Genomic DNA, 26343 nt, shown 5'->3' on the forward strand with positions numbered 1-26343 from the left:
AATCGGAATGAGAAAAATGCTTCCAAGTAACTCTTTCTTAGACCATCAGGTTATGGCAGCCTTCCAATACTGGCAGTCCCAAGAACCATGAGACATAGGTTCAGCATCTTCCCCACAAATTTTTATCCTTGACACACTCAGGTTTACATTTCTCAGCTGTCAGAGGGTGAATAGGAGCACAGGAGGACACTTTGCAAGCAGTGCACTTTATTGACAAGAAGCTGAGGGCATCTCAGTTTTTGGTTGTTTTAGGGGCACTGCCAAGTGTGTGAGTTCACATTGTCTGGGATAATTAACTGTGCTGGTAATCGAACAAGAACAGTTGCTGACAGCATTGCCACTATTAACAGTTATTTTCAAGAGGAAGGCTGCTCGTTTAGGTTTTGGCTATTAATAGAAGCAATAACACTACAGCCTGAATTAAGAAAACTAATTGTGGAAGGGAACAGTGTTTAGTTCCCTTTTGTGAACAAGGAGATTTTCCATTTTATTTCATAAATGCATAGTAATTGTTTTCTAGGGTTAGGTCTTATGGAATGAACTGAGCTACCCAACCTTGCTGCTTTATAGTCTGCATTTGGGGGATGCTTTTCTATTTTCTGTGGCACTTTTTACTTTATAGCCCTTGCCCTACCATTTTCTTCATAATTTATGTTACTCCTTTCGCCTGGTATTACACATATGCCTTCTAAAGTGCACAAGCTCAAACCTGACTGATGTGATGTCAGGGTTTGATGTAAATTAAAGAAAATTCTGTCTTCTCTTCAGTTGGAATTTTAGATTACTTTTTTTCCCCATGGAAGGAAATGGAGAGGAGTGCAAAGTGCCTGTTGTCCTTCACAGAATTAGAAAAAACATTGGGAGCAGTGGATAACTGTGTCTAGGTCGGGTGAGATTTGTGAGGAGAGGTAATTGTATTTTGGTCAGAGAGTTCAGGGTGTTAGAGAAACAGATAAATCTTTGCCCCAGCAGGAGTTTGTCCTTTTGGAAGCTGTGTCTGGCAGAGGGAGGAGGATGCTAGCCTGTACATTGTAAAGCAGATGAGTGTCTTCCAGTGCCTGCTGTTGACCCAGAAACCTGCATGGGGCAAGATATTGTCGAACACTCTTCAACCTATGGGTTGCCAGCACGTGTGTGATTCTCATCTCCTGGTCAGTGGTAATAAGAGCAGAGAGAAGGCATTTGAGATCCCTTTGACCATGAAGGGGCTTTTTGGGAAAAGCACGGAGCACTTGGAGATATGCAGAGTGACAGGAGAGCGAGTCCTATGAGAGATAGAGGAGATGAAGTTTCCTATTGAAGGCAGTGTTTAAGTAGTGGGGTTCAGGAGCCACTCTGCTGCTGAAGAGACCAGATGTGGAGCTGTGGTCTAACCCAGACCTTGGTGCTGGGCTGGAGAGCCCTGCTCTTCTGGCTGAAAGGGTGTCCCACCTGGTATTGAGTACTAGGGTGGTGCTCAAAAAACAAGTGTCTTACACCAGATACCTCGAGGGAGTGTTTGGCTGCAGTACTAAAGAATGAGGAATATCCCTCCTGCTAACAGATGCCATCTCCTGTAGTGTTTTGTATCATAGTTGGGGTCACCCTATCAGTAGAGTCAGCTGCAGCTTCACCTGAGGTGTAAGTGTGGCACCATGCACAGCTTTTAATGCATGGGGCTGGTGGATGGGAGCCTTTTCTAACCCTCCTGCTGCTAGAACTGCTGGAGCAGGACACCCTTTGCAATGGACCTTTACCTTCCCTCATGTTCTTTTCTTCTGTAGGATTGATGCCAGCCTCCGGGAATTGGTTCATGTAGGTATGCTCTCAGGTGATCTGTCACATACCTGACTTCATGCATTGCAGCCTTATGCCCCTTCACAAAACCACTAGTGTGGGTTTTTGCAGCAGTGGGGTGCACTGAAGACAGTTTTATAAACAATCTCATACCTAATGGAAAAATGAAAAAATTAGCAGTACTGCGTAAAAGTATGAGGCCAGGAAAAAATTGAATTTGTCAGCCAGTTTTGATGTCTCCCCCTGCTTTTCAAGTCCCAGATCTTGAGGTGTTTAGTCTCCTTCCAGGAAACTAATGAAATTCAGAGCCCAGAAAGGACTTAGTCATTTCTGTAAGAGAGAAATACTTGGTTTTAGTTCATTTTTTTGAATATAGGAAGGGATTCAGGTGCAAGGAAGAACAAAAGGATTTTTTTAATGTTTGAAACAGACTGTTTGGCTCAGCTCTGTGTAACCCAAACAGAATGTTTTGGCTGGAGAACCGGGATGCAATGCAAAACAAAGTCTTGATAGTGCATATAATTTACGGCACCACCTGCCTTGCAGCAGCTATCTGAATCAGCCAGCAGTGTGTCCTTCAAATCGTAGGAGCAGTTTGGTTTGTGCATCGATAGGAAATGGCATTCTGTACCATTTAAATTAAATTATATTTTATACCATTTAAATATGAATATGTTGAAGAAGCCTTGTGTTTTCCTTTTTTTCCTTATTTTGTTCCAGCTTGCCACAGAATGCAGTTAAATTATGTTGGGTTTTTTCCACAGTATGGGGGGTGTGTGTATGTTTGTTTCTGGATAGTTTTCTTTCTGTTGTGGTTTTTTTTTGTGGTTCCCCCCTCCCTGCCCTTATGCCACATTTGAATTCTTCCCCAAGGGAATGGGAAAATAAAGTGAAAAGTGTAGGAAAATGCCATTTGTTCTGTCACAGTGAGGAAGTATAAGAGAAGGTGGTAAAAGAAGAGAATTGAAACTAGAAATTGTTCTTAAGGGATGAAATTGCTAACCCCCTGTTGTTTCAGAACTTTCCCATCTTTTAATGTAAATCTTTTCTTTATGGGCAGATCTGTTTAAAAAGCTTATTATCAGTCATCATGTCTTTTTTTTTTTTTTTTTTTTTTAATATTGCTGATTCTGGAATAGAACAACAGCAGATTTTGGATGTAAATGTCGGTGGAGATGACCTGGTCCTACCCTCCACTTGGAGCAAGTCTAGCTTGAAAATTGTGTCAGGTTGCTAAGGATCAGATTTTGAACACCTCTGTGGACAGACAGTTTGTAACCTCTCTGGGCCACCTGTCCCAGTGCTGCCCCACCATCCTTGTGGTGAAAAAGACAGATCCTTGTATGGAAGAGCATACTTACCTTTCCTTTCCTTCTGAGTAGACAGTTCGAATTTCAGATTTTACTATCATGAAGGTATTAGTAATTGCTTTATGTCATCAGGTTCTGTTCAGTCCGGGGCAAGCCATGTGGGATTAGTAAGAAGGCAGTACCCCAGCAAACGCGTCCTCTAGAGAGGTGAAGGAGAGGGAGGAATGTGAGTGCTGTTTCTGATTAAGTGCATCAGGGCTGAAACCAGACAGTCAACCTGCTGGGTGGTTCAGCTACCATGTGCATTGAAGCTGACCATGAACAAATTTAGCATAAGGTTAGATGAAGGTTGTTAGGTTAGGCAGATAAAGATCGGTTACTAGAATATTTGTGGTGAGATAGTAGAAGTTATTGTTTTAGATGGTGGTTTCAGAAGACAAAGATTAATTACTGTTATTTTTAAAAATAGGTTTTTTTGTAGCAGACCTATAACGAACTGCATTGTTTGTAAGATTTGGCTGCCAGAAGAGTAACTTTATTTGCTGCAGTGTCAGAGCAGAGAGAAGGCTATTCCACATCAGGGAAAGCTTCCTAAGGGCTCCCTATTAGGACTTCCCTGAGTGGGAAAGTACCTAATCTTATCATCCTCAGAGCAAGCTTATCTGGCTTTTTTTTGGCATTGTTGCAGTATACATTGAAACCCCATGGCCACAGGCCAATGTTCAGAGCAAAGTTTGCCTTTTTGTTTCAATGCTTTTAGTCTGAGGATTGGGGTTGCATCTACTTGGATGTTTAGTGTGTTTAATATTGATTGATGTATTTGCATGTGTTTTAATTAGATTAATTTGTCTGCTGTCTCATTACTAACACTGTATATAGAAAAAATGTTCTAGCTGGAAGCATCTGAAGAACATAACTTGATGTCTAAAGTGAGACTTCAGCAGAATTTCAGTATTCCAGATCAAGGAGCAAGTCTGAAAACTTTTTTTTTTTCCCTGTGAATGCATAATGTTGGTTCAGGGTCTACATTTTGGACCATATAATTTCCTGGGTATTTAAACTTGAACTCCCTGGTGTACATATAAACGCTTAAGACAAGGTGCTCTGCTGGGGTCCAGACTGGTGGCACAGCCTTGAGTCTGCTGAAGTCCTTGTGTGGGAGACTCTGTGAGGTACAGAAATAGCACTGAGGCCAGTGCTATCTATGCAAAGTGTAGATGATGTTATCAATCTCTATTCAGAAATATAGCTAGGGAGAGGGAAGATACTGGCACACATTTTCATACTGTGTCTGAATTGCTAGGTCATTCTCCAAGCAAGTGAGAGATCTGGGCTTTGAGAATTGTTTTTCACTTCTGATGACAGTATAATGAGAAAGGCATCCACGTCTAAACAGCTGAGACTTGTCCTAGATGATTGTTGCATTGTAGTCAGTCTGCTGTTTTCTTGGTCTTTTGCCCTGCAGCCCCTGGTTTTCCCTCTGTACCATCCCCTATTTTCAATTACTCTGCAATGGAGTGAACAGCATATGCTTCCACCAGATGAGTGTTCGGAGGAAATTTTAAGCTGTGTGTGTCCAAATCCCATCTGGCTGAGAGGGAAATTGTACTGAGGTCTCTCAGATTTTGGGAAGCCTTAACCTTTGTTATTTAAATGTTCCTTCATAGAAGAAGGTCTCATATCCAAGCAGACCAAGGTGCTTGATAAGAAGTGCTTGATTGGGCTTTGAAACTGAGAGTTTCAGTCAGATCTTCTGGGCTGAGTTGTTCAAGGCCAGGTTAAATGGTGCTTTGAGAAACCTCCTATAGTGGAAGCTGTCCCTGTCCATGGCAGGGTCTTTGTACTAGATGGTCTTTGAAGTTTCCTTCTGACCCAGGCCTTTCTGTGGGTCCATGTTGCTTATGATTCCATGTAGCAAAGCATCTGCAAATACTTGAGTAGGATTCAGCGGATGTAAAAGTTGCATGTGCTTAAAGACTTTGAAACATACATGCTGTCTTGTTCCATGGATGTCTAAACACTATAGTTCGTATTAATATTGGTAACTAAAATGTAGAAATGATCATTGTTTCCAAAGACTGAAATTAGAAACACTTTGTAGACCTTGGAGGAAAAGACCTCATAATTTATTACTTTTCTCTGTGGCCCTGGATCCTACAGCAGATCCTGTGCCCAGATGGACATATATTTGCCTAGAATCTGAAATGGGAAGATCAAGAAAAAGTTTTAAAGACTGGTACCTGGGAAGAAAATTGTTGCATAGGCAGGTTAATGCACCAGGCCACATGTTGGCTAGCCACAAATAAGATGAAATTTGAACATGAATTAAAAAAAAAAATAATGATGTGACATTTTATATGTTCTACAAATACTTAGGTACATATTATTTAAATGTTTAGTGACATTCAGGTTTCAATAATTCTCCCTGCATCTTGTTAATGTGTCTACTTCTGTTAGAACTGCAATGAAAAATAGTTTTCAGACACTACATTCAGGTTTGCTGGCTATTACAGTGCTAGAATCTGTGGCCTGAAGCTCCATTTTACTCTGATGCTTCAAATTTCTTTCATTTATTGAAGGAAGCATGACCTGGTTTCCTGGGTTTTGGCTGCCTGGAAGTTTTGCTTCCACTTGAAATGGAAAGATAAGAAGTCTGGATGTGTTGCCACCAAATACTCAGATCAAAAACTGTATCACCAGTGGAGATCCTACAGTGATTTTCCCTGTGTAGTGGTAGAGAAAGTTCCTTAAGTTCCTAGCAAGTAAAATGCTGGTGTTTATTACTGATTATTTTGATTTGCTTGCTGTGGTTTTTTTAAGAGTCTGAACAAAAAGAAACTCTTCTCCACCTTGTGATGAGGTTGGGCTTGGTTAAGCTTTCCCAGTTCTTGGCAGCCCAGCCTGGAGGGTCATCAGCGTTGGCATTACCTAATGAGGATGGAGCAACACCGTTAGATTTGGCTTTACAAAATGGACACTCCAAACTTGTTCAGTTCTTTACAAAGTGAGTATAATGGTTTGCTGTTTTCAATGAAAATCTCTTGTCATTTAAAGGATGTGGGGAGTACTGTTATTTATCTGGAAAGAGTTGCCTATTTTGTGCTGGTTTCTGCTGCTTTTGCCAGTATTATCATTTTAGGTGGTAAATTTACATTTACAATTAAAGGAAGTTTATTATTTGTGTCCTTCACTACATTTGAAGTCAATTAACAGTCAGTTAAATGATAGAGGACCAGCTGCACCATCAGGTGCCTCTCCCAGTACTGTATCAACTGAATCCCGACACACTAAAACCAAGTAAAGGCATTCCTTAAAAATATATGTAAAGAAATATTTATACATAAACAGAAACATAGGACCTGACTTCCAGGAAACCTCAGCAGACTCTGTGATCCCTCCAAAGCTCAAGTTTGAATGAACAAATAAGGGAGAATCAGCAGCAAAGACACTGCTGCAGTTATGACTCCATTCTGCCCAAGAGCTGCCACACTGACAAATTACTTAAAGGACAAGTGCTTTCTGGCACGTTTCAGCTGTCTGGAGCCCTGTCTGTGCAGTCCTGAGGAGCTGCCTGGGGTGTCTGTGCATGTCTTGGGATACCAAATGGTAAGCAACAGATACCCATTCTTACTCTTGGCTTTTCTTTGCAAATAGAAATATGCAAGAATTGGGCTACATTTTTATTTTGGTATGTGGCTCTTTCAGTTCTGGCTCCATGCAGCCTGTAGTTTATGTGAGACTTATCTGTACTTCAGCTTGAAAAAAAGTACAACACGGGTACAGTACATTGTGTTATGACTGTCTCATTTGTTTGTTATGTCCAAACAATACTGTATTCCCTTGAGATACTTTCTGTTTTTCACTCTTGTGGGATAACAAATCTGCTAGCTGCCAGTCGTGTCGTACTGCTATATATGGCAACATTGACAGGAAAAGGTACTATTGCTCATTTACAGCAATAAGGAGAAATAGGTATTGTCACAGCTTGCTCATTCTGGCTTCTTTTAGTAGTGAGTAACCATCTAGAGCTAACATTTTTTTTCCCAGTTGATAGCTAGAAGTAGCTATGGGTTCTTAAGGCTGAAAAGAGTCGTTGCTACGTATTTGTTTGCCCAGCTGTGTTTTCAGTGGATGCTTCAGATTTTCTGCCTCTAGTTTTTGCAGTGGGTGCATTGGAGTCCTGACGGATTGTGCTGAAGGCAAGCAGGAAGCTCACTGTGGCTGTGCTTTCATTCTACCTGTGCAGAGAGCTCTGCTTTGACTTAAAGAGTGTGTCATTCCAGCTTCCAGGGCAGTCACTCGCTTGACATTTCAAGAGCAGAGATCAGCGAGGGTGCCTGCCTGCAGTTTGTTCATTCATCAAGAGCTCTGACGCTGACGTTTAGCCACACTGCACAGCACTTGCTGGAGTCAGACGTTAAGCTCTTCAGAAAATACTTCTGGGACAGACCTCTTCTTTATCAGGTACCACAGATTTTCTTCACAATTTCCACCTGTAGACTTTTGAGGCTGGATTTGTTTTTCTTGTGTATCCTTTTAATTTAAGCTGCCTGTGTGACTGATCACCAGCATAATTTCATTATTACTATTGTGGACTTCTGCTTCATGTAAGAGTAGCACATTGTGTGTCTGAAGCTGGAGCGTAAGAGGTCTTGAGAACTTTGTCGAAGCCTCCTTTGCCTCCCAAGTTGTTTTTTAATCATGATGGACCCTACAGGGAGTATCTTTCCATGAAATCTCTGTGTCTTCAATTGCATTGCCATTGTATTCATTTTTGTACTTTGAAATATTTAATTTACTTCCATTCTTCTGGTAGTGTAGTGCCCTGGAGTCTTTATCAAGAGCCAACCCTGGTCTATTATTTACAGCAGAAATACAGAGTACAGACTTTTTCTACAGAGTTTAGTTTAGTTGGTCTTATTTTAATGTAAAATGTCTGGAACACTGCTGTCATATCCTTAGGACATCTCTTGATTTCAATAAAATAAAGAGAATGCTTGAATGTAGAAGTTCTTTAATAGCAATGCAGATGCTTACCTGTGTTTTTAGATTGAGACCGCACATCATATGTAAAACTAGGGAGCTAAAAGCACACTAAAAGTTGGCTTTTTTTCTGGTCTTGAAATTCAACTTTTCCGTTCTTAGCTTTGGGTTTCCTCATTTGTGCACTGATTTTCCTTGCATTACCTTTATTGCATACTGCTTTTTTCTTAACTTAGGAAATTATTTATGTGTTATGTTTAACATAGAAACTTATGATGTGGTGTATTGTATAGTCTGTATGTATAATCTCATGTAATAACATTGTCCAGATTTTGATTTGTTTCAATACAAAAAAGTTACTCTCTGTAGCTTGCAGAATCCCTACAATTTGTGTGTGGCTTTTCCATTGAGACAATAATAAACTCAAAAGGAAAACCAAGACTATAATCAAGAATGCATTGTTATTTATATAACTGGCTTTTTCTTCCACTCACGAAGTCCTTGTTTTTCATTCAGTCTTTGAAATGGAAAAAGAAAGTATGGCATGTTAGGTATTCTCAAAGACAAAGACTCTTAAAGGCTGCAAAATTCTGCATTTGGTATTTTCTGGAAAAAGCCTACTGCTCTGGATTTGTTGGTTCCCCTTTTGCCATTCCTCTAGTTGCAGCAGTCTAGGTTCTGTTGTGAGGACCTTATTCCCCACCTGCTCAGCATGGTGTTGCAGCACTTCTAATAAAGCAGAAATAAGTGAAGAGTAATTGGGAAGATAATGTGGTTTATTTAGTTAATTTCTTATACACAAGCTGTTGTGTTTAGACTGTGTATTATGTCCTAAAAGAAAGGTAAAATTCATTCTCTTTCTGTTGCAAACAAGAATTCTGAGCTCTTTAGTGGTATCCAAAGAATTGGGAGGCAATGAGAAATTTTTGGTGGGTATTAGACATTTCACAGTACACAGTCTTTTTAAAATAGAGACAGAACTTACTGCTGTCCTGGAGTATTCATTTCATCTACAGCAGACTTAGGCTGTACATTTGGTGTCTGAGATTGTATAAATGACCACATTGCTATTTCATGCTTGAGTCAGAATGTTCTGAACTGAAGAAAGGGAGCTTGTCTCAGTTATGATGGCATGTAGTGTTGGATTTGTGGATTTGTGTGAAATGGTTGCCTTAGACAGCAGCACATCTATTCATGCAAGAAAAGCATCGTCTTTCTCAAGTATATTCTTCACTCTCTGCTGTGTCAGTTCTTTCAGTTCCTTTTCTATTCCTTAGAAGGCTAATGAAGAAGTAACAAAAAAGTTAAGACAAGCTGTCAGTAAGCTAAAGTCACTTGTATGGGAGCCATGCCTTAATTAAGCAGTTCAAAAAGTGGAAACCCACAGGTTTTGTGGGCACTTTAGGCAACAGAGATGGGAAAGATACCTGAAATTGCTGAGAAGAAATGTGGACTTGCTTAAATTCTGTGTGACCTCCTTGAGGCAGAGATTGCTGTGTGGTAGTGGTGCCTGTAAGTGGGACGATGTGGTTGGTTCATTGTGCAGTTCCAGTGGAGACCTAGACAGCAGAGAAGGTGATCCACAAGGCTGTCAGTGCTGGAGGCAGCACAGCCAGTGCAGGGCAGAGGTCCTGCGTGAGAGGAAAAGAGATCTGGGGACTGATGGACGTGTTTGAAATGGTGTCAGAGTAATGAAAAAAACAAAAAGGCCAAGCCAGGATAATTATCCAAAATGACTAAGATAGTTTATGATCATTTAAGTAATTTTTTTGCCTGGTGGTGGACAGATTTAATAGTTACCAACTTTCTTTTGACTTTTTCTGCCTGATAGGTGCTAGAGTGGGAAACTGTCTAGCACAGCAAGAGACCAGCAGAGGTAAATGCAACTATCCCCACTGAGGTGGGGCTTCATGTCTTTCAAATTAGTTTGGCTGCAGTATTCAGCAGAGCGTCACCCCTGGCCTTTTCTTTTGTGTCCAGGTTACCATGTCTTTTCTCTGTTTGCAGCTCTTGGTACATGGCAAATACACAGGCAGCCTTCTAGAGGGAAAGACTAAAAGCTAGCAGAGTTGTAGATGAAAGGACACAAAAGAATCCATTCTTTCTGCCTCCCACTTTGTTTATCATCTCTGAGGGTAATTTCTAAAATAGGAGACTGTATCCCAGCCCCCTCTTCCTTTTGAGCAGGAATGATATAGTCAATGTGTATCTGAACAAGGCCTGGCCAGGGGCCACAGATATGGGGAGTGTCTCCTGGCTTCCAGGCTGGGTTTATCATGTATTTAGTGTTTGGTCTTAGTTTATTCGCTTTGTATTACCTATCCACCAAAATTGCTTGCTTTACAGGGATGCTTTTAATATAAACTAGACTTCGGAACAGAGCTGTTGTGCAAAGCTGTTGTGCTGCTTTTCTCATAGAGAAGAAGGTTGTAAGCAGTGAAGTGCAAATGGTAAATCATATCCTTTAGATCTATTGTGTATTGTAAGCAGGAGGTGATTTCTCTCTGTAGTTAAAAATATTTTATTGGTTTCCCTCTTGAGGGATTGCTGTCAGTTTCCTCTGGAAGGTAGCCATTAAAATATTGTGGAATCTCTCTCAGTCATTTTGGTATTGCTTATGACATAAGTGTTTGCTAGCCTTTGACCTTGTTCTTGAGTTTTCAGATAAATGTAATGGGCATCAAATACAGTTACTGTCATTTTGATTTTTTTTACAGAGTATTAATTCAAACCAAGTTGAAACAGTGGAAGGCCCAAAAATGCCCTGCAGTACAACACGCTCTGTAGAAGGTACAGTTTTTTATTCCATAATGTTGCAATCTTCAAAAGCTCTAGGAAGTTGGCACAGATTCATACACTTATTTATTCAGGAAGATCGTGTTTTATATGGTTTTAGAGGCCTGTTAGAAGAGAACAGTGGAGTATGTAAGTCATACATCACAAGAATTTTGTAAATCATGATACTCCCTAGAGAGCATCGGTTTTCCAATGTTAGACTGAAATTGTTCACAAAATATTACAACATTTATAGTGACTGGAAAAGCCTTAGCTGATTTCATTTTAAGAGCCAGAAAAAAGTCAGGTGTTTCCAGGAGAGGGCAGTGTTTAACTGAATGAACTCTCCTGCAAATTCCAGTGACGCCAAATAAGTTAATAAGGATAGGAGCAGAGTAATGATTTGTATGGGTAGTTCTGGGATTCAGCCTAGACTTCTTAATGTGGCAAAATCCTCATTTGTTTCCACCAGACATTAACTATTTTGGTGAGCAGTTTACCTCTGCAAGGATTGTGGGACTGTGCTTGTGTGTGAGAACGCTCTTTCATTACCAAAATACCTCCCAGTGTACCTCAGAGCAAACATGTCTTAGAGCTGAAGAGAAAATCACAAAAAAAGATCGTTCTTCAGTATCAAAAGTATAAGGCTTGGGGACTTATAGATGGTTCTTAGGAATTAATTAAAAGTTTTCTTCAGTTGTCCATTTGCTTAGTGGCTGGCATTGTATATTTGGATGAAGCAACAAGCTGAAAACTGAGAGCTCTGTGAGAGGCTCGGTCTTGCTCTTGCTCCAGTGTCTGCTGGAGACAGCCTTACTGAGGGCAGCAGAAATATTAGCACCTGCATGAACTGCGGACAGGACCAGGACCTGACCGAGGGAAAGGATGGGGACTAGTTTGAGGGGTGTCAGCTAGTAACTTCGTGTGAATGGGTAAAATAGGGACACAGTCGTGTATTTAAATGTGTATGCTGCCATTGCTAGTGCTGAAAAAGTAGTTTTATACCCAGTTTCTCTGTCAGTCTTCAGGCAACAAATGTTCTGCCATTAGAAGTTAAATTTGCAGAGAAATAATAAGCACTTGTTAGCAGTTACAAGTTACATATCTGTTATTGTAAGTGAGAATTTATTACACGCGTTTTGTAAATGACTTTAGTGACACAGCATTTACTCTGGGTGTTCACCTGAATGCTGTACTTTGACCAGGGTGATCTTTATGCTGCTCCTTGGCAATATAAAGTGAATGGCCTTCATTGGCAGTGCTATATGTGGGAGTTGCTTCATCAGTGTGACTTGTAGGTGATGATTAGTTTAATACTTTTTGCAAAAAGCAGTTTTAACTTGATCTGACTTGCACAAGCAGAAGGCAGAGATCAATGGGTATTCATTTCCTGGAGGGGGAGAGAGAGAAAGTCTCCAGTTCAGGACATCTACTCTCATTTTGGATTCTGATGAGCAGCAGAGATATTTGGCATAGGCATACCTAGCTGTTTGTGTTTTCAGTGGAAGCTATACACTTTAGTGCCTTTATGCATCAGAGTTACTTTGCACCTGTTTTTTTTTTTTTAATTAATTTCAGTTCAACACCTGGAAAAGTATGCCACATTTTGTAAGTATTCAGGACCTACACAAACAGATTGTAGTAAACATACTTGCATGTTTTATCCTCTGAGATACCTACTTGTAGACATGAGAAGTCTGTAACTACTGTTGGTACAGTGTTAGGCAACACAGTTTTTTCATCTTCTTCTATTTCAATATTTAATAGGTTACCATATTTCTGTAAGTCTAGCCACCTAGTCAAAAAAAAAAAAAAAAAATCACTGAGTGGTGGTGGTTACTGGTGACTAGTAGCTTGTCTTAAACTTTCCATTTGCTGGCATTCGGGAGATCAAAAGAACTTTGTTCAAGATTGAGTTAAAATTGTTGCTGCTGGACGCAAAAATTATATGAAATTATTGTACTTTTTACTACATTCTGAGTTGCATTCACTGAACTCCTTTATAAAGTGTCTGCTAAGGTAAGGACTTTATTTTGGCACATTCATGTCATGAAAGTATCCCCCTCAGATTTTAGAACTGCTGCCATTCCAAGAAGTAGTAACTACTCACTTCTAAAGTCAAGATCAACAGACCTTTAAAACACAGTGCTGTCAGCAGCCCTGAGCTGTTACCGAGAGGAGTTTGCTATAGCAGTGTGTTGCTTCTTGTGAAATGCCATCATGTGAAAGCAGTGGGTCAGCATAAGGTGATGCTGCTAGCTTAGCAGTGAATCTCCCATAGCAACTTAATTAAATTCAAATATATGGAGTGATAAATTATCCAGACAGGATGCAGAACAAAAGGTGAAATTGGTGGTATTTTGGCTAATTTTACAGTTTGTGCTTTTCTTTTCTCTTTTCTGACCTGAAATTCCATGCTCATGAGTTGACTGAATACTGTTACCTGGAGGATAAGCCAACTGCTGCTACAGTATATATGGTATAGAGAAAACACGGCTTTTTATTTCTGAGAATTGTGGAACTGAATAATAATAATAATAATAATAATAATAATAATGCCAATTGCATGTCAATACTGTAAAAAAAAAAAAACCTTCTCAAGGAAGCTTTAAAGTTGGTGACTGCATTTGCAGTTACCCAAGAAATAGTCTATTCCTACTAGCTGAAGGATAACATCTGGAATGCTTAGTTTGACAGCAGCAGGGATTTTGTGCTGATTACCCTGTGTTAGAATGCAAGGGGAGATATATATATATATGAGTGCTGCAGGAAGTTAATTAAAGAAGGCAGATTAATTCAAAATTAATGATCCTGATACTGATAAGCACGGACCCAATCCTAACTCCTGCCAGTGTCCAGGGGCACTGCCGAGGTCAGGGACAACAGGTTGCAGTGGGCCTATAACTGCATCCCAGAACTTCATGTCTGAGAGACCTGTAGGTCAGGTGGGGTTTTTATTGCTGAGGATTGCGTGATTTAGGTAACAGGCAGCTGTCTTTGAATTGTTTTTCCCAAGATGTATTGATACAATGCTTTCTTAAAAAAACTTGAGATATACTTTGTTCAATGCCAGTAAACGTCCCTAAACTCCATATACCTCAAGGTATCCTATGCTGACTGAGAAATGAAGAGGGTATCTGAGAACAGATATGAACCTAGAGTTGAAAGGTTCAGTATAAAATGAGACATATTTACCATGATGACTCTATGTAATTTCATTTTCATTTTTTTAAAAACATGTGTGCTAAATTATAATGTTCCTGGAAGCATGAGTGATGCTTGTGTTCATTTACATTCCTGTATCCAAATTACTCTTCTTTGCTGTTTCACAGTAGTCTTTCAGGCTGCATTTGGGCAAAACTTAAAAAGTGTGGGAGGTGGTTTTTTTGGTGGTTTTTTTTTGCCATTGCTGTGTCCTTCTCCACAGCCCTTGGAAGAAAATATAAACCAAAAACCAGCCAACCAAAGAGAAAAAAGAGTGACAGATGTGAAGTTATTTTTTTTTTTACTACTTGGGTTAAAAATACAAAGTCTAATTTCAGAAAATGCATGAAATCCCTGCAGAAGAAAAGCAGAGCTCAGCTGCTCTGTGACGTTGGTGTGAGGCACAGTGCTGGAGCTGTTGATTTTCTGAGCATGTAGGGGTTAATCAGCCCAAACATAACTGTGACAATAACATAGCACTTGTTGTGCATCCAGCTTGCATGCTGCCCACGGGATTGCCGCTGTGGGGAGATGCATGGGCTGCCCATGTCCATTGTTCTGGCTTGCCTGCCTGCTTCTTGTGTCCCCTTTTCTGTTTGAAGGAGGAGAGAGACCAGCAGCAGAAACCAAAGCAGACACAAACTGAATTTTCTTGTTATTAAAGGCAGAAGTCTTTGCTCTTGCAGGTCCTATGAGCTCAGCATCTGGTGACTTGTCCCAGGATGACACGAAGGTACAGATTTCTCCTTCTACAAATAGCTAAGCTTTATTTAGGCTGAGAAGCAGCAACCTCTGCATGCCTATCTGAGCACATACCAGAGCTAACAAATAAATTCTAGCCTGCCAGGCAGCATTTCTTGCTATTTCTATCTAGCAGGAATAGTTACGTGTGTAGATTATTATTATTTGAAAGAACCTGTTATGTAGTTGTGGGCTGGAAAGCTGGGTTGCAGAAGCAAGCTCTGCTTTTGGACCAGAAAGCTCTTGTATTTATGGTGAAGCTTAGTGCCTTTAGGGAGCTGGCAGCTGCCAGTCTGGGGTCAGCACAACCTGTCTAGCATAAGTTTCATCCTTGAGACAGCATGGTTCATTACATCTGAGGAGTCAGTTTCTGAGAGAGACCCTGCGGGTAACTGTGAGTCCTTAACTGGATGTAAATAGGAAAAATGCTTGATGCAAAAAATACTCCAAGTTCCCATTGTCATCTACTTGGAGGTATCTAAACAGCTTTTGGGAGAGACCAAAATACGTGAGAAGTGCCATTACGACTGTACTTCTGTCAGTTGTATTTGATCTCTAGTCTTATATTCTGCTTTTTATTTATATGTATTTGTTTACAAAATGATTGGAAAATGTTTGTCTTGGTGTTTTTTGAACACTTTTCAAGTGGGAGCTTGATTATTACCTCAGTGGGTATGCAGCTAAAATAATAATTTAGACTGAGAGAAATAAAATCTGGTCAAACCTGGAAAATCTGGTAAAAGTGATATCAATACCAAGTGACTACTGTTTGTTTTGGGTTCTTTTAATAACATTTGAATGTAGTGGAATATTGCTGAGCTGACACATTAGGTAATTTTTATGAATGTGGTCACCTTTATAGGCTTTTTTTTTGGTTGGTTGCTTGGGATTTTAAAATTTTTAAATTTTTATTACCAGCCACGCAGAAGATTGACCATTTGTTTGGAAGTCACATGTTGCTGTTGTAATCTGTGAAATCTCAGAATTATATCTACAGTATGCACACAATTTGGAGTCTGTGTTGAAAGGGTGTGTTGGAGCAGAATACTGTAGCTCATGAGTCTTGCTGGGGGGAAAAGATTCTGGTCCCATATTGATTGTCTCTTGTTTTGATCTAGTAGAAAGGCTATAATGAATCTATAATGAATGAACTGAACTGTGACATTTCTACAGGTGTGAACAGCTCCGGCATTAGAAGTATTTCAAATCTTAGAAAATATTGCTCTTTTCTCCACAGCACTGTATATTGGCTAGTCAGAGCACAATTAAACTTTGTAAGAGAAAAACAGGCTGAAGATTGAAGTTTGCATGGGAAGTAAGAGGTAGTTTGGTCTCTTCTTTAATTATAGTTAGAATTTGAGTCCTTAGGATTCATTTGCGTATGGAAGTAGAACGCCATATCAGCTGCATTTATAAAAATGGCTAAAATGAAGTGACTGTTGCTTGATAGTGTTTGAACTGAATTATGAAAGCCTGTAGCACAGATTGCAACTAAGCATAAATACAACAAATTGTCTTCAGAGATATAGCTCAATTTTTCTGTTTCTAGCCTTTCCGAGACTCTGGGGTTCCTTCTAAAGAAAATGAAGATCGTGTCTCATTGGATGTAGGTAAGAAAGAATTAAAAATTTTGACTTCCCAAAAGCTACTGATGCATAGTGTGATGTCAGTTAGACATGAGGCAGTTTCTTTAAAAGAGGTGAGGGTAATTGACATTGCAGAGTAACTTGCTGAAAGATCAGCCAGTTGTATCTATGGCAGAGAGGGAACCTCTTTTGTCTCTAGCATACATGGGTGGTGTATCCAACACTATTATGATACCTGTATTTTTCAGTAATGTATTAGCTGTTGTAGGAACAACAGCCTTGAAAATAATATCTGATAGAGCCAACATATGTAACCGAAGGTGAAATGAGGTATGTAGAAATGTTTAAAAGCCACAGTGAGTTGTGGGCCTGGTAGGAGAATATAGCCAATTGTGCTCGACAGCACCTTTAGAGACTGAAACTCAACTGGAAAGGTATTTTCAAGCTTTGTGGAAAGCTACAAGAGCAATATGCAAACATGGGCTCATGGAAAGCACAGCAAGTTGGAAAACATGATGAGTAACTAAGCTCTGCAAGTGGGAGCTGCTGTGCCAGGCAGAGACTGCCAATCTGATATCACTGGCCTGTAGTCCAACACTGAGCTCAGAAAGAGCAGCCTAAATGGTAGCATTCTGTACACAGATTTTGGTGCTGTGAAGATTCACTTTGTGTGTGCAGAAAGGGAGGGGTTAGATGTGCGTGCATAGGGGGATATATGTTAGAGGGAAATGAGCTGACATAAACTCAGAGACAGTTCTAAGATAAGAAGCTGGCAGATTATTTTATTACCTCTCACTAAATCAGCATCTAGTTATCTGTTTTTTTAGTTACTGTTATGCCAAATACCTGTACTTCAACTATTTAATGATGTTTGTCTCACTGTCCCATAGAGGCAATATGAGAGGTCCATAAGGGAATTGGGACAAGTAGCAAAAAGCCTAATATTCACAGTCATCCTCACTTTAGTGCTTTTGAGGATAGGACATTGTACCACTCCTTGCCTTGCTCAAAAATGCAAGGTATGTGGGATATTAGTGCCCGTGTGTTCAAATCTGTTTTGTCAAGCAAGACCAAAGTATTGGACTGTGTCTCAATGTAGGTGTGTGTGGAGGCATTGGGGAGTGATTATGGTTTGTTAATCTGAAAGCCACATTTGCTCTGGTCTTTGTTCCAGTTATACCATCTGGACAGAACATATAGTAATTTAGAAGCTCTCAAAGTGGAAGTTCTCCACCGTGAAATGATAGCTGGTATTTCTTTTTCTTACTCCTGAAATGCCTTTTCCTGCTAAGGCATCATTCACAGAGCATTGTGTGCAACAGCTGAAACAGAAGCCAGGCCCTCTGGCTTCAGACCTGCTCATTCTCTGATGCTTGGATGGGCAGTGGCATCAGATCCTGAGTCGTCTTGGAGGAACAAGCACGTGACTTTGACCATGGTTCATACTGTTAGGAGTGGTAGTGTAGATTCCTAGAGGAGCTAAGAGGGTAAAAAGAATGGTGAGTTTGCATATGATTTGGACAACATTTAGGTGCTTAAAATTTGATTTAAATAAATTTTCTTCGGCCTCTTATTTGCACATAAAGTAAAATTAAAATGTGTAGATATACATATATGTGTTCGTACACGTGTGTATGTGAAGTGTGTCCTGAGCATGGGATCATCTTATCTTAAACTAAGAAATAGTCCTTGTTTTAACACCTGTATGAAAAAGAACTGACCCTCTGTTGCCCCCAATATTGTTCTACTTTAGAATACATTTAAGAAGCTGACTTTTTGTGGAAAAGCTGCAGTGAAATCAGTTCTACTTGTTTTAGAAGCCACTGTAAATGAAAGTTCGGTTGCCGTGTGTAAGGACTGGAGCATGAACTTGCTGCTGGCCACACTGTGGGCCCTCCTTGCCCATCTCTGGGTTGTGCACCCAAACTGGCTGAAACACTCACTGCATAGACATCTGGTGGGATTTTGCTGTTGAGCTCAGCGGGGCCGGAAAGGCTTCTGGTGCACACTGTGTTTGAGATCTAATGGGACTGAAGTGCAGGCTGGGGAGTGAGTGGGCTATTGGGTGTGCAATAAAAAGTGGAAGTGGGGAGGGATGAAGGCTGGAAATAAGAGTTTGGTGACAGCAAAAATTTGTAAGTTGACCAAAGATGGGTTTACTGGTTTATTTGAATGTAAAAATCAGCATACATTCTAACCTGACTCATTTAACCATATTGCTAAATATTGTAGTTTTCCTACCCTGGATTGTTTTAAACTATTCTAAAAACAATTGTTTGCTTGGCAGTCCTGTTAAATGGCAGTGGCTTTGGCAGGAAAAGCACACAGTGGGGGATAAGAAGAGAAATTAAAATGGTTGTCAGTGGGGGAGAGGGAAACAGCTAAGGGGGATTGAATGAAAAAGAATGAATAGAAACAAGCGAACTCTGGAATCTCACTAGTAGCTGGATGTGTAAATCAAAGAGGACTCGTAAGAGCAAGAATGTGAGTGCTCTTTGAATGGAGGTACAAAGTCCCCCACTTCTGCTTCTCACTTCTTTTTCTATGTGGTTCCTGCTTTAGAAATCTCTGCCAAAAATCAGTGTTGTCATGGAATGGTTTTGATTGGAAGGGATATTTGAAGTAGCAGTGGCTACTGGAAGGGCTCTCCTGTTCCTGCTCTCTGTCTTCTTCCTCAGACATCCCTTTCAGTCGTGTTGATCTTTATGGCTCTTTACTGACAACGTTTGGGGAATGCCTTTGCAGAGGTACTTTCAACATTTGGTAGGATGCTGAAAGGGCACCAGCTCTCCTTGCTCCCTGCTTTCTTCATCTTTGGGTTGGGACCTGGCTGTCTTAGGCACCAGGTCTAGTAGAGAGTCTTGTAGTTTGGTTTTGAGAATTGTAGTTCAATATTTTTTGTGCAAGAGGCTTCTCATCCTCCAGGATCTCTGGAGAGCCCCTGGGATATCAGTCCAGGGAGTGTGATGGTCCAATAAGAAGCCAAGAAGATGATGGACTTTGAGTTTGCAGTATTTAAGAATGGAAGGAGTAGGAGTAGAGCACGACACGATCCTAGACCATGCTTAACAGGAGGCTGTATGGAGACACCCCAGTGCTAGTCACACCTGCCAGTGTTCTTCCCCCTCTGTCTGTCTCCTTCAGAAATTGTTAGAGATCTGTTTTATGTTTACAAGAGAAAAAAAACACAAAACAAAACCCGAAACAAATGAAACAAAAAACTCCCCAAGCACTTTTTTTCTTGTTTCATTGAAGGCAAACGTGCTGGAAATATTGAGAGAAAACCAATTCTGTTTGGGGAGATCAAATAAAAGAAATAAACAGAAAGCAACGAAAAAAGGATTTTTTTTTTCCTTTCAATATAATGCATGTGTTTTATTGCCAGGCATTGTTGTCCTCAGAATCAGCAACCCTGTACATTTTGGGAGAAAGTCTAGGAGGTGACAGCTGTATGCTGTTACTGCTGGGCATGTAACAGTGTGAGCAGGGCATGTGTTTCTAAACATTTATAATTCTTTCCTGTTTTGCATAGCTGGTTTGGAAAAATAATGTTCGCAAGGCCATTTATAAAGCTGTAAAGGTTTCTCTTTTCCATTAAGAAAAGTGACCGAAACACGCAGTTTTTTCTTCCAAGGATATACAGCTTTTTTTTTTTCCCCCCACTAAACTTCAGGAAGGGAGGATGATGATAATTTTTCAAAATAATTTCCATTATCTCCTCCTTACATTGCCAGCAACCTAGCGGTGTCTGTCTCTTCTACTCTGTTTGCTCTGCTGGTGATGAAAAACTCCTGGAAGCCATGTTTCGCCAGAGATAAAATTACTGATGCCAAATTTTTTGGCAGTTCACTCTGTGACCAGGCAGATACAAAATATTTTTAGTAGAGTCTGCCCTTTGATTTTCATGATTCCACAGAAATACCCATTTAACCACATATCAGTTTAAGGAACAAAACATAACTGCCATAATGATCTTCTTCTCTGTAAATCAGTGGGCCTGTACTGAAATCTGCAGAAAAGTCTGGTTTCAGTGTTGCTGTTTTGTTCCTTTCTTTGATTAGATTTCCTCACCGTGGTTGGTAGGACTTAAAAGGGGTAGAATTTTTTTTCTTTTAAGATAAAAAAAAAGCATGGTCCTGCTGTCTGGAGTCCTACCTTTTTGCAGTTTTTGTTATGTCTATAAAATTATTATTTTTTTGCACTTACTGTGATCATATCTTTTTTTTGTGCTTTTTTTGGCTTCTGGGTTTTTCAGGCCAGGATGTTTGCATTTAGAAGTGTTTGGAGTAAAGTGTGCCTGTTTTGACATTGGAACTACAGGAAATAATTTTATGGTTACTAGTAGGTAAGAGTGAAAGTTATGTGTTAAGTGTTGCCTATTTGAGACAGTTACAGGAGTCCTGTGATTCAGGCTATGCAGATCTTTTCTGGTTTTGGTCATTTTTGTATTTTTCTGGCAGTTTTCAATCCTATCTTTGCTTTATGTATGTTTTCAGAGAGGCTGAGTGATCCAGCATAGCATCTCTACTCCAGGAGCTGCAGACTTCTGCTTCAGTTTTTCTCCTTAACAGATTTCTAACAAGACTTTGGGCATATCACTTATCTTTTCTCTGCAACTCATTTTCTCCTGAAAGAAAGAAGACTATAGAGACCAAGGTGATAAAGAGGCACTGCAGTACTTCGATGATTGGAGATATGCAAATACTTAGACTGGTTGTGCCAAAGAAGTTCAGTTTGTGGTAAAGGAAGATTTTAAAAACCTCATTTTTAGTCAAAAGGTAGATGGTTTGAAAGTTGCAGAGAGAAACAACAACTGAAGAAAATTGCACAGTTATCACTGCAGCTGATGATGGTGGCAATTGCCCTCTGGCGTTTTGGGCTGCAGCTTTGACATCTTTGTGCTGCTTCTTCCACTTTGCGAAATCTTTGCATGGTTCCTTGCACTGGAGACTTACCTTGGGCTTGATCTGTCAGAGTACTGCCAGCAGTAATTTTTAAACAACATTTAAACATGACAGTAGCTTATTTCAGTAGATAAAAATATTCACATTTGTTTGGAGTGTCTGTAAACAATGGACTATTGTAGACTGCAGAATAGTTAAGAGCTGCAGAAGATATGGGAAGTCAGGTTTTCCTGGGATGTGTGCCTGAACTGAGTTTAATTAAAAAGCTGTGGAGAAATCTGGAAGAAGCAACATCAGGCACTAAAACAAGCTTTTTCTTGTTGCTTGGACTTTCCTCCACTCTTTATTTTCTGAGGCACTATAATTCAAGTTAACCTCAAAAGAAAGAAAAAAAGAAAGAAAAATCAACAAGCTACAAACATATGATGTCTGTCTTCCTAGAACTTATTCTCTTCCGCTGCCTAAAATCCCAAACAAATTTGCTCAACAAAATAACCCTTCAAAAAGAGGCGCTTTTTTTAAACTGATGTTAAATAACCTTTTTTTCCAGCCTATCTTCTGCCCAGTTTCATTTCATGCTAACATAAATAAGCAATCTGGGATGTATCTAACATCAAGTTACTCTTTAAATGTGAAATATAATCCAGAAATACATTGTGAAGAAAACACTTGTAGCCTTGAGAGTGCACACAAGAAAACATTTCTCAGCTTTCTTCCTCCTCAAGAGGCAGTCTTCCCTTGAAGTCTTCCCTGAAACATGGAAAATTGGATTTTTAATGAGGTGGGTCTTTGGTGAACTTTTTGGCATCACAGACTGCCAGTGTAAATGTAGACTCAATAACCAAGTCATTGGCACAGCTTCAGTAGGAGTGAGGTCCAAGTCAAACTTCAGTTTGCTTTCACGTGAGGCGATATGCATGCTCCTTGTTCCTGCTCTCACAGGCCTCCATGGAGCTGAAACAAGCAAGACTAATTCCTTAGTCCTCGGGGTTTTGCAAATAATCTCTTATTTTCATCAGGGAGCTTTTCATCAGGATACTGGACAAAAAAGTGACGAGCTTTCCACCCACATTCGTTCTGTATTTCCCAGCTACTTTTTTATCTGAATAGATATTGGACAAGGAGATCATTTAGGCAAATTATCTCTCTATGTGCTTTGCTTAGTGGTTGTTTCAAGAGTCAGGGCATCCTGACCGCTGCCATGTGAAAGTAGTATTAATGGGCTTCTTATCCTAACCAAGCTTGCTTGTTACCCTAGAGTGAGCTTGGTGTTGTATGACAAGGATAAAAAAGTAAATACCTGCCATCAGTCATGAACTAGAGATCAGAAAGGTCTGAGTTGGAGGAATGCTGTGAAATCCTAACAGCAGAATCCAAACATGAAGAATCCTAAAAGCAGAATCCAAACATGAAGAGTTTGAGACAAAACCCAAGATGATGCAGTGTGTGTGCCCATGGACCTACATCCTGTCAGTATTAGGCAGAGATCATGTTCTTGCCTAAATTTTGTAAAAATATTGAGCCCTTCTATATCCTAGTCTGGTGAGTGTTTTCCAAGGATCTTGCAGTACTAGTATAGTTTATACAAAGCTGTTTCTTTTAAATTTGTGAAGGTACATTGTTTTTTAGTTTATCAAAGAAACAAGCCTGAAGTACCACCGCTTACAAACAGTTGCTTTCCAAAAGAGGTACCTATGGCTAAGACCTCTTTGTTGGAGAATTTATCATTCATTGAATATCACAAACATCATATTTTTATCACTTTTAACAGCGTTACTCTTGTTATAAGTGTTCTAACTGTAGTTGTCACCCTGCTTTCAAAGAAAGCATTAAAAAAATAGCCTTAACAATTAATTTAGTAATTCATGTTGCAATTCGAAATGTATCTGCTGGGGAATAGTAAGGATGTCAATAGAAATTTAGGGAGCATGATCTCTCAGTCTGGATGGTTTGCTGCAACACAGTGATTCTATGTGCCTTGTCTAGGAATGATAAAAAGCTACATCCATTTGGAAGTAAATGCAGTTAAGCATAAATACTCTTGGGCTGGCAGTCCAGCTTAAAGCAATGCAGAAAGCAGTGCACACAAATTGCCTCTGCTTTTCCTGCAGCCTGCCGTGATTGCAGAGTGTTTCAGTAAACTTGTTGTGTCTTAGAACAGTGTTTTTGGAGATGGATAGGGTGGTCTGCTGCTCTCAGCTGAGTGTCTGTGAAGGCAGCAGCTGTTCTATGTTCCTTTCCGGGCTAGTGTCCAAAACTTGCACAAATAAGTCAATGAAAAATTGACCCAAATTTCTAGTACTGTATTTGTTATCTTATATTTTTCATTAATATTTCTGTTATCTGTCTATACAACATCTACAGAAGACACTTGTTATGGAAAAAGAGGTCCCTAATGTGGGTGAGTTTTGTCATCAGATCTTTGAATGGAAAGTGAAGAACAGAGCATGAGTGGGACGTGAAAGTGGGAGGTTTGTGGGCTGGGGGTCAGAGCTGTTTAATCTCGTGTCAGAATGTGGCTAACTTTGATACCTAATTCACCCAGGACGGTGCTTTTCTGGGAGTGCAAATTATGCTACTTTAGACTCGTAGTGGGAAAAAGAGGCTCCGTGATACTGAATGGCTATGATCCTTCATCCTGTTGAAACCTGTGGCTTCTTCAGGTTTGAAACTGTGGAAAACAGGCATGTGCCTCATTAATATGTATAAATTACGAAAGGGTGGGTGTCAAGACAATGAACCAGGCTCTCCTCAGTGGTGCCAGGCAGTAGGACAAGAGGCAATGGGCAGAAACTGATGCACAGGAAGTTCCACCTGAACATGAGCAAGAACTTCTTTACTGAGCATGTGACCGTGCACTGGAACAGATTGCCCAGAGAGGTTGTGGAGTCTCCCTCACTGGAGATACTCAAGAACCATCTGCACGTAATCCTGTGCCAAGTGCTCTGGGATAACCCTCCCTGAGCAGGGAGATTGGACCACTGTGACTGCTGTGGTCACTCCCAACGTGACCCATCCTGGCATTCTGTGACTCTGTTTGCAAGGAAAGCACGCAGTGCAAGAAACTCTGTGTTCTTCTTTCCCCTGCCCTGCTCCCTGCCCTTCCCAGCTCTGATCTCCTCTGGGTGATACAGTGTGGGTAGCCTGCTGCAGCATGCTGGAGAGGGAGAGGGAATCCACCAAATACTGCCATAACCTCAGGTAGTGATGATGGACTGTGGCTGGCTGCCTGGACCATTTGAAATCCATTGCTGAACAGTTTAAACCCCAAACTGCTGTGTTACTTGTGGGAGACCTCTGTTTGCAAAATAAGAAAATAATGGGCCAGTTCCTTAAACCAAATGCCTGAATTCACCCATCAGAAATTTAGCAACAAGGAGGATCATAAGAACAAATGGAGGAGGTTATCAACCAAGATCTTAAGGATCTGGGCGTGGTTCTTTGTTCTTCAATGATCGGTTCATCAATGATTTGGGAGAGGGAAAGAATATTGATGTCGCAAAGCTTTTCTGACTATTCCTATATAAACTTTTGTAAGAAAGACCTAGTAGAGGTCTTTAGTAGAGAAGAGAAATGGTAAGAAGAATGTCTGTGACAAGCCGTCCTTCAAGACCTATGAGGATGTTGGCGGCCGTAGTCTGCATAGCCACGCATCATTGTTGTGAGCAAATGGAAAGAGTGTTAGAGTTGGAGAGTTCTTGGTGCCTGGCATCTAATTGGTAATGTTTTGCTTTTAACTGCCTTTAATTTATATTTGCTGAGTCTTATTAGGTCTAATGTAGGGTAAAGCAGATAGTTTGTCTAGATGCGTTGTCTGATCCTCTCTGTGGGAAGATACGCTCTAACTAGTAAGAACAATGGAGTGAAGAAGGTAGGGAAGCCACGTGTGCCTGTGGATCACAGACACCAGTGGCGAAGATCACCTAACCCTTTCTACACCGTTTTATCTTGTCAGATCCTGCAATGTACTTTGGGAAAGGATTGTAGGCTCTGCTGGGCCTGGGGCAGAATCAAGCTGGGGAAAATCAGTTGCATTGCTAAATCAGAGGAGACTCTTCCCAGAGCAAACTGAGCAGGGTGTTTTTGGCAGAGCTTTTGTTCAGGCAGCTCTCATTCTACCTGTGTTCAAAAGTGACCCTTTACAGCCCTGTCTGTGGAGTTGTTAACCACACTTTCCATCCCTTCTCCATCTGGGGAGGGGGCAGTGGCTCAGGGGTGTCCTCTTCTGCTCCACCCGAGAGAGAGAACTGCCAGCTGTGGTTTAGCAGTGTTTGGGGAGAGGGAGCCCACCCACTTGGCACCATGGTGCTGTCCACTGCCCATGCAGGGAGGCAACAGTGCTCTTCCATGGAGTCTGTGGATGTGGTGACATTCCTTTGCTTCCTTCCATCTAGCCATGAGCCACAGGAATGGTCAGACAGTAGACAATACACTGTACTATCTCTGAAAAATATTTAGATTTTATGAATGTATTTTGGAAAGCATTGGTTGAAAGAATTTAAGGCATTACATTATTTATCAAAAGTGTTAACCTTAGTATCCATAAACCCCCCATTTGTTCTTTATCTTCACATCTGTACCTTGGTATATATAGTGAAAAACATTTTTTCAGTGGAAAGTGAGGTTAATATTTTCCAGCTAGAAAGCACCTTTTATCTCATAAGTGGCCAGATCTCTGTGGTAGCTGCCTGCAAATGTCACCACTTTGGAAAGAAAGAGTGGCAGGTGAAAAGTGGGTTGGATCATCCTACAAAGTGCAAGAAACAAAATATTTTTAGTCTAAGACTGTAGAGCAAAGCCCTTCTCTGTGGCAATGAACAGCATGACATCTTTCATGGTTGCATAAAGGAGTTTTACAAATAAGAAAAAAGAAGTCTTTCACAAGGCCCAAAGAGAGAAAGTAATGTGAGTGATATTCAATTAACCCTTCAAAAATAGGGGTTAAGGTTGATAATTTATCTGCACTTTCAGACTGCAATTGACAAATTCCTGTGCGCAATCCTATTCAGGAGAGGTTGCAGTACGCAGAGTACGCAGGTGAAAAACCTAAAAACTTGGGAGAAA

The 26343-nt window shown here is 40.4% G+C and overlaps 1 protein-coding gene across 5 annotated transcripts in view; it reads left to right on the top strand.

Annotated features, from left to right (window-relative positions):
- ARHGEF28 (Rho guanine nucleotide exchange factor 28) overlaps window positions 1–26343 on the top strand; it is a 118512-nt gene that overhangs the window by 26624 nt on the left and 65545 nt on the right. For 4 of the 5 annotated variants that reach the window (XM_039567389.1, XM_039567391.1, XM_039567390.1 and 1 more), the window contains exons 6-10: window positions 5907–6090; window positions 7370–7550; window positions 10787–10859; window positions 14735–14781; window positions 16339–16399. In XM_039567389.1, coding sequence (XP_039423323.1) covers window positions 5907–6090; window positions 7370–7550; window positions 10787–10859; window positions 14735–14781; window positions 16339–16399 — 546 coding nt within the window. The remainder of the gene's footprint in view (window positions 1–5906; window positions 6091–7369; window positions 7551–10786; window positions 10860–14734; window positions 14782–16338; window positions 16400–26343) is intronic. The other variant, XM_039567392.1, reaches the window with a different exon arrangement.

The sequence above is a fragment of the Corvus cornix genome, chromosome Z (genome assembly GCF_000738735.6).
Source record: "Corvus cornix cornix isolate S_Up_H32 chromosome Z, ASM73873v5, whole genome shotgun sequence".
In the NCBI taxonomy this organism is placed as follows: Eukaryota; Metazoa; Chordata; class Aves; order Passeriformes; family Corvidae; genus Corvus; species Corvus cornix.